This window comes from Sinocyclocheilus grahami, unplaced genomic scaffold (genome assembly GCF_001515645.1).
Source record: "Sinocyclocheilus grahami isolate Dianchi unplaced genomic scaffold, SAMN03320097.WGS_v1.1 scaffold223.1, whole genome shotgun sequence".
In the NCBI taxonomy this organism is placed as follows: domain Eukaryota; kingdom Metazoa; phylum Chordata; class Actinopteri; order Cypriniformes; family Cyprinidae; genus Sinocyclocheilus; species Sinocyclocheilus grahami.
In genome coordinates, this window is record NW_015505402.1 from 41,512 (window position 1) to 50,418 (window position 8,907).

At 37.7% G+C, this 8,907-nt stretch overlaps 2 protein-coding genes across 2 annotated transcripts; one reads left to right on the forward strand and one right to left on the reverse strand.

Annotated features, from left to right (window-relative positions):
- Window positions 1-1,107: 1,107 nt before the first annotated feature.
- LOC107596849 (transmembrane protein 74B-like) lies at window positions 1,108-5,340 on the reverse strand. Its single transcript, XM_016287697.1, has 2 exons — window positions 5,123-5,340; window positions 1,108-1,948 (listed from the first exon to the last, which is right to left on the reverse strand). The coding sequence occupies exon 2, from the start codon at window positions 1,897-1,899 to the stop codon at window positions 1,195-1,197; it is 705 nt and encodes a 234-aa protein (XP_016143183.1). The 5' UTR covers window positions 1,900-1,948; window positions 5,123-5,340; the 3' UTR covers window positions 1,108-1,194.
- Window positions 5,341-6,392: 1,052 nt separating this feature from the next.
- Window positions 6,393-8,691, forward strand: LOC107596771 (bladder cancer-associated protein). Its single transcript, XM_016287574.1, has 2 exons — window positions 6,393-6,499; window positions 7,739-8,691. Exon 2 carries the CDS (start codon window positions 7,858-7,860, stop codon window positions 8,119-8,121), a length of 264 nt encoding a protein of 87 aa, XP_016143060.1. The 5' UTR covers window positions 6,393-6,499; window positions 7,739-7,857; the 3' UTR covers window positions 8,122-8,691.
- The last annotated feature ends 216 nt before the right edge of the window (window positions 8,692-8,907 follow it).

Sequence of the window (8,907 nt, forward strand, 5' to 3'; positions counted from 1 at the left end):
TCCACTCATAGTGTCTTTAGTGACGTTATAGATTATACAGACATTTATTTCAAGTTTTGTAGAGTAGCTGATGGCGGTTTGTTCTGCAGCATGTGAGTTAATATGACGCTTCACCATTGTGCTTTCTTTCCTTCAACAGTCTTTTAAGTTTTTAGCATCTCTTTTTGCACCGTCACATTGTGTTTTTGCGTGTTTGCCTACGCCTTGGTTAATATGAAGACAGTGCTCACAAGGCAGCATGAACAGGTTAATGTATATGAAAACATGTCACATTTTACTCCAGAATTGAAAGGAAAAAAATTGAGTGTCAAAACTTTGTATTGTGACACAAAACTGTTTAATCATGATGAGTCATCACATCAATTTGTAAGCCAGCCAGGAAGGCTGATTAGTCATGGTAGGTCTTTATAAGAATGGTTGCCTTTACATTTTTTCTAAACCAAAGACTACTGCTACTATGATGTTAGCATTTTAAAAATACATCATTTTTCACATTACAGTAATGAATCATTTTTCGTGAAGAGGGAATGACCTTGACAGGTTTCTTCTTTGAGTTCAAAATTTGTTTTGATAATAATATCAGCCTTAACTTCCATTAAAAAAAACATACTTTTTAAGAAATTACTTCATTTTAAGATTTTTGTGAAAATCTAACTGACAGATTGACTGGCAAATTGCAATTCGTTTTTTTGTTCTTGTGTTTATTTGCATACCGAATCATGATTGGTATTTTTTCTGTTTAACCATATGTTGCCATGTCCACCTATTATACGCAATTTATATAATAAATAAATATAAAATGAATATAAAACGATATAATTAAAATACATTTGCCAACTGAAGTAATTAATTTAGTTTTTATGTAATCTATTTTATTGATTTCTCAACTGATCAATTAATTATGAATTCATTATTATTATATTTTATTATTTGTATTTATTTTTTTATTTTTAAGCAAGTTGCTTATCAGCCGCTTTTTTTTTCTTTTCTTTTTTTTACACCAAGAGATCTGGCAACACAGCAGACAAAAAAAAAAAGGCAACAGCAACCGTGGCTCTGATGAGGTGTTTCATTCACAGATTATCAAAGCCAAAAACTGAAACTTATCCAAAAACCTCTATTTAAGCTGCCTTGCGAGCACTATTTCCTTTTGCGACTGCAAAGCTACAGGTTTTTCAATGTGATTCTGTTGTGCTACGTGTTTAGCGTTCCAGAAGGAACCTGATTACCGTTCGCAGCGTCGGCGATGGCGTTCGGTTCACATTCCACAAGCGTCTCCCTCCCATCACCCTCAGCTAACTGCCTCATCCTCATATTAATGGATCCGTACGATTTCATGGGTCTTCTAGCGAAAGTCCTCCGGCGATACAGTTCCCCTTTGCATATAGACACCATTAATAAAATAGATAGAAGCATTCCTCCCAGAGTGAGCAAACCAAGTCCCGCAATAATACATTTGTCGAGGTGAGAACCGAGTTGTGCGTAGTACATCTCCAGTTTCTCCATCTGCCGCGCTGTCACTTGGTCCGGATTGACTTTAGCCTCTCTTGGGATCGTGTAGGCGATTACCACTAATATGATGCCGCTTACGAGGAAAATGAGTGCAAAAATGAACCCGTAGTCCACCGAATGACCGTTGTACTCGAGCTCAGGTTCGTCTTCGGAGCGCGGTGACGGCACTTCTCTCTGAATAGGCAGTGGATTCGACTGAGAGTCGATGGACGTGAACTCAGGTCCAGATGTTCTGGAGGTAACGCGGATCCTCGTTCCCGTATCCTCATCCTCGAACGATGCATTTTCGATGCCGGCTGTGGGCTGCGGTCCTGAGGAGGTCTGAGGAGGTTCTCTCCTGCTCCCATCCCCCAGTTCACGGAGCTCCACGGCGTTCAGAGACTCCATCGACACTCAGCGCTTGCACTCATGTTGAATCAAATGCCTCCTGTTTCACCTTAAAAAAAAGAATATAGCATATATTGCATTGTGAACCATGAAAGCATCTAAAAACTCTTTCAGTTCCAGAGTCCATTCCAATAGATAGCACTTTTTTAAATCTAAAAACTAGGCTAGGCCTATATATCACTGTGGACAAAAGAACTGTACTACTGTAAAACTGCTAAATGTGGTTTCAGTACAAATCACCTTACACACTGTGTCCAAAACACAGTCAGATTATCTTCAGACCATGTCTGACAAAAGTTACCAAATTGGTATTTTTAACATCAAAACCAAATGCCTGTGTGGCAACAACAGAAGTAGTCGTTGATGGTGGAGGTGTGGCACTGTGATAAAATAAAACCAAAAAGTTACAGGTTAGATTCTGCAGAGGCCAACCCAACAGCGATCAGCATACATTGTGCCCTTGAGCGAGGAATACAAGCCCAAGTAGCTCCAAGGGATTGTCTCTGCAATAAGTACTTGGCAAGGACCAATTTTAATGATCTTACAACTATTTTATGAGTGTTTACATTAAAGGATTCAAATGCCCCATTAGCAGCAAAATGATCTAAGCTGGTCTTTAATGGTATTGATCTAGTGGTTTCATTAATGTATTAAATAATAACACTGAATTTAATCAACATCCAATCACTGCAAACTATTTTAAACACATATACCACAATAATTCTTACATTTTTTTGCTAAGGTGGGTAACTAAATTGATCACCTATAAGGTTACATTTATATAAAAACTACTGGAGATCCAAAAGTAATGTATCATAAAAGATTTATATAAATAAAAAAATCTTGAAGAATTCTATATATATAAGTGGGAAAAAAATTAGCTTTGTAATTTTCTAATTTTTATATTGTATGAATAATAGTGACGATTTGCAAGCCCACCTCCCCAAACTTCCTCCAAATAAAACGTCAAATAAATAAAAAATAAAAAAGAGGGGGTGGTGTGAACTTATTTTTTCTAACAAATATACGGTAGCCTATTAAACAAAGCTTTCGAGCCTCTATATTATGATAATAAAGTTAGATTCGATCGATCGCTTATGTAAAACAGATTTATCATCACTTAATTAAAGGGGTCATATGATGCTTTTTTAAAGATCATTATTTGGTGTATTTGGTGTAACAGAATATGTTGACATGCTTTAATGTTCAAAAAACACATTCTTTTTCAAATACTGTACATTATTGTAGGTCCTCTATGCCCCGCCTCTCTCAAACGCTTTGTTTTCTACAAAGTCCCTCCTTCCGACAAGCGCAGTCTGCTCTGATTGGCCAGCTGACCCAGTGCATTGTGATTGGCCGAACACCGCAAGCACTCGTCGGAAATATAACGCCCCTTACCATAATCGCGAGCTTCATCTTTCAAAATAAATGTAAAGACAGAGCCCGAAAGGGGAACAGAGACAAGTGACAGACACAGTGATGAAGCTGGTATGTGTTTGTAGTACACAAGCCACGGTTAAGACAGCTGACTCCACTGTGATATGCAAATATTTCCAATTAGTGAGGTAGATATGTGGGGGCGTGTTAGAATGAGCTGTTTTAGGGGGGCATGGCAGAGTCTTAACTTTGATAAAGAATATCTCTTTGGTTTTGAGACTTTAGTCTTTGCAACTTCAGGGATCTTATCTATGCACAATCAGCTTGTAACACTCCAAAGAGAAAGGAAAACTTGAAATCGCATCATATGACCCCTTTAACCTAATTTATAAAATCCTAAATTTACGTTTGGATTACTGCAAATAACAATTTGCAAGACGAAGCTCGATAGGATTGCACGTTGAAAATTATTACATTTACCAATAATCAATTGCCTGATGTTTAAAATTCCTTTAGTAAATCCGATATTTCTTTCAAATAGACAGTTCCCCCTAAAAGCTGTTCATTAACATACACAACAAAACCCCCATAAGCAATTTGGCACATGTCAATTCAACTTACAATTTAAAGATGTTAAACCCACATTCAATCTAACCTCTCTCAACTCAGCCTTCATGCCACACACATTTTAACAATGCCATGCCATGAATTAAAGGGGTCATACGATGCTGCTAAAAAGAACATTATTTCGTGTATTTGGTGTAATGAAATGTGTTTATGCGGTTTAAAGTAAAAAAAACACATTATTTTCCACATACTGTACATTATTGTTTCTCCTCTATGCCCCGCCTTTCTGAAACGCGTCGATTTTTACAAAGCTGATCGGTCTGAAAAGCGAGGTGTGCTGTGATTGGCCAGCTATCCAGTGCGTTGTGATTGGCCGAATACGAAAGGAAAAATTGAAATCGCATCATATGACCCCTTTAAAGGATAAATAATTGTTAAAACAGAATTGTTCAAAATAATGGGTTTGCAGATTCTCTGTCCCGTTTCACCTGAACACAGTGTTGACAAAGAAGAGGATTTATGACATTTCATATGCACATAGCTCTTTGGCTATTACATATTTGTAACGAATACTGTAGATATGTGGGGGCGTGTTAGAACGAGCCGTTTTAGGTAGGCGTGGCTGACTCTTAACTTTTATAAAGAATATCTCTTTGGATTTGAGACTTTAGTCTTTGCAACTTTACAGATCTTCTTTATGCACCAAGAGCTTGTAACACTCCAAAGAGAAAGGAAAAATTTAAATCGCATCATATGACCCCTTTAAAGGATAAATAATTGTTAAAACAGAATTGTTCAAAATAATGGGTTTGCAGATTCTCTGTCCCGTTTCACCTGAACACAGTGTTGACAAAGAAGAGGATTTATGACATTTCATAAGCACATAGCTCTTTGGCTATTACATATTTGTAACGAATACTGATAAAAGAGACCATAACATACAAACAGCGGTCTGGACGATGTGCAGAGACATTTCTATGCCCCTCCGATGATTTACCAGAGAGTGGCCAGTTTTACCCGACTTCACCCAAATCTCATTTCTCGAGAGCGATAATAACTAGGCGACGTATCTGCTATTATTTATCCATGTACGCTCACATTAGCGCGCGTTATAGTTTCAGACATGACCTTGTAACACCTCAAGCCTTACTGTTTTTCTGTACATATTCAACAACCAGCGTAACTCAAATACAAATGTAGCGCGCCATCGAGCTTTTATCGACTCGCACCTGCTCACGTTATCGGTTCGTTAATGTTATTGATAAGAGCGCGATCTTACCTTCAGACGCGATCGCTCCACAGATATCATAGTAACGCTGGGATGCTGCGGACAGGAACACCTTTTCCACGGAGATCTCGAGGGGAGATTTAGCCATGCGCGATAGAAACACTATCATTTCTCAGAATTAAACGCAAATGCAACAACATGTCAGATTATTCATCGTCAATAACAACACAGCTCGTGCTGTCGATGCACACATTGCGTTGTTTATGTATGGGTTGGGTTGGTTATGAAGTGCACATTTAGTATGCACTAGATCAGCTTCAGTGATCTGTATGGTGGCGTCTCTGTCGGGATGTGGGTGTAGGTTATATTTAATTAAATATTATAAATTAAAATGTTGGAATTGATTGTACATGCTGTTAGGGCTTATGGGAGGCTTTGTGTTTTTGCTTTTTGTTATGGTTTGCAATATATGTAATTACATAATCATAAATGAGAATTATTAGAATCTACCGAAATCACAAGTTAAACATGAACTGTGCATTATGTATTAATTGGTTCAGACAAAAATACTGCTGTTTGTTCATTCATCTTTCCAAAAAATAACATTTGCACTGCATTTTCCCCCTTCTACCTTCACATTGATGATATTTTTTTGGTTTTGACAAGAGGCCATAGGGAGATCTGTTTCTTAATCTGCAATCTGGGTAGATAAATTATAATATTTCATTTGTATGTCTCTTTTACAAATACAAGCATTACGTTTCTTAAAGCTTTTCTAATTAGTTCCCATCAGTTTAAATGGTGTGGGAAGCACAAATGGGTGCTTTATAAGCAGTAAAAACCAGGTGGTGGACCAAGGTGACACCCATCAATGTGTGGGCATATGTCAGCAAATCTCAGACAGTAGTATGCATTATTATTACCAAATATACACATTTTTTTCTTTCAATATTGCAGTTACATTAAGCACAACTAGCCTACATTAATGACAAACAACCTTTGCTCAGTTTTTATTTAGTAAATGGTGGACAAGAGCGGTGCAATGAAGTACCATGGTATTTTTGGACATGGAGTCACAGTAAAATAGCAATTCTATTTTACACATTAATGGAATTGGAAAACCATGTAAATAATACGCGGTACATGAATTAATTCCATGCAACCTGATATCAGTACCTTGACACCAGTACAATACTTTGGTAAAAGACCATGCATGAAATAAATGTAAGACTAAAAATCAATCTTTGATCATTTGCATCTTTAGAGAGAAACGGTAAGCTATACGGTTTTTAATCAGGCATCTGTGGGACACCAGCCGTCGGTTCACTCGGTTGGGTCCTTAGAGTTCCACAAATCTACGCAATCACCTAAAGAACTCAATGGCGACGGCTTATATGCGAGATCGGGCTTGGATTTAAAGAATGGCAGGTCTGAGTCATGATTATGTCAGTCTTTTTAAGCTTTAAATCTCGCCTATTTGAGACTGCCACGATCATATATTTTCACACATGCGTTCGGAAGGTTTATTTTCGTGCTAACACCTAGCCACATGCTAACGCATGCTAGATATCCGGTTAGCCAACACGCTAACATCACAATGTTTTTATTGTTTATATCTGTTTTGTATTGATGACACAATTTAAAAACACCAGCTGAAATATAGAATGCCCATAATTATGTATAAAGTCACACTAACTGCTAGATTTCTATCTCTTTTGTTGTCGGTCATTCGTGTAAACAATGTAAGGAATGTCAGTCGAAATAGGGAAATTCAGCATACATTTAAAATGTTCAGATGCGTGCGAAGTATTTTAAACCACTTGTCCTTGATTTGATGTCCTTAAATAATTATAATGTGAAAATAATTTCGAATTTCTTTGACCTTTGTAGTTTATTCTCGATCATTTGTGTAAACCGTGTACATGGGGAAACTATATTATTTCTCTTAAATACGACACTTTTTTACTAGATATCTAAATGTTTTGCTTTTTTATATTATACATGCACACCCGTAATCCTTTTAATTGTATGCAGAGTTATTAAAAACATAGCTTTAATGTTGAGCATACTATTAATGAGCGAGGAATATTTCAGCTAGATTTGAACTCTTCAGCATAAATTACAAATGTTTAGGGATGTGCAAAGTGTAAAAACAATCAAAACACAAGCTGAAATATTGGCCTTGTCCGTAATTAATTATAATATCGCACTAATTACAAAATTCTTACTTTTTATTTGTAGTTTATTAACAATTATTGATGTATTGAACAGTAAGAAATCTCAGTCTAAACTATTTTATTTAAATATTTTGATAGTAGAAATCTGTATGTTTTGCTATTTCTCTTATATTTTAGCACCACTAAACATTTATGCAGAGTTATTAAAATAGTCTAAAAGTTAGATTAATGTCTATTAAATCTTCCTCTTATAACACATTAATTGAATCGAGTGTTTAACTAGTCAAATATGACTTAAATAATGGTGCTGTCGTGTCTTGTAGATAGAAGTTAGACTGTTGTCATGTAGAACTAAAGGCCAGCAACTAAAAATAGCCCAATTTCTTAAAATACACGCGTGCTTTGACCTCGGCGCCTTGTAAGGTGGTGTAAGACGAGCTAGGAATTGTGCATATTAAATGGTTTTCTCTTTCTCTCTCCTTTTCCAAAGGTCTCGCCTGGTATTTGGAAACCGCGTCTAATCCCTCGCAGATACACAAGGGATTTGTGATTGTGTAGCGTCACGTCGGATATCTGAGCTCATACAAGGCGGCCCAACACGCAGAGACCATGTACTGCCTCCAGTGGTTACTCCCGGTCCTCCTGATCCCCAAACCCTTAAATCCGGCCCTGTGGTTCAACCACTCCATGTTCATGGGCTTCTACCTGCTCAGCTTCCTGTTGGAGAGGAAGCCGTGTACCATTTGTGCCTTAGTCTTCCTGGCGGCGTTGTTTCTCATCTGCTACAGCTGCTGGGGAAACTGCTTTCTGTACCACTGCCACGATTCTCCACTGCCGGACTCCGCACACGACCCCAGCATTGTGGGCACCTAGACTCGGGTTTCCGCACGGACACATCCGGACTGGGAATGCTGGGAAGTTTCGGTTCTTTATACCCACGTTGGCAACCTCTCCGCTGTAACCCGTAACAAACCCTGACTTGAATCTCCTCGCCGCGGCACAGGGGCGTCTGAAGCTTGCATGGGTTCCATTCTCGTTGTGTTCGGTGCACATTCTTTCATTTCTGGATGCTGAATTTTTCCAAAGGGGTAGATGATAATGTGTGTGCGTGTTCGTATATTGCGATTTTGGGTTTCTGTTCATGTGTCAATAATCAGTATGAGTCCAAGTGTTAAGCGGATAGATGCCAGATGAATTTTGTCACGCAACTTGAGCTGGAGGCGTGCTTCTGCACTGCTGAGTTGGCTCAAATGCTGTCTACACTTTTAATTCAATAAAGTTTCTAATGATCAACATCGAGCAGCTGTGTGTGTACTTGTGAAATATCATCTTTTGTTTGACAGTGTGATGCTATAAACAACCTCAGAACAGCTGTGTGGATCAATCGTGTTTTTTTGCCCACTGTTTTTTCCAAGCAGGTCCATTCTGTGGCAGATAAACATGCATTTTTGGGGGAAATTGGTGGTTAAGCAAATACAACAACCCGTAGTGTTTTTTCAATAGGCAAACGTTTTGTTCATCATGTTCTTTAACAGATGTTTTTAAAGTCATATCGCCAGGTTTGCCAAGTTGAAAATTTCTGACAAATATCAAATTGAAATATATAGTTTGTTTTTCAGAGTTTACTTATTTTTGTCATACACTGTTAAAAAGTGAAAT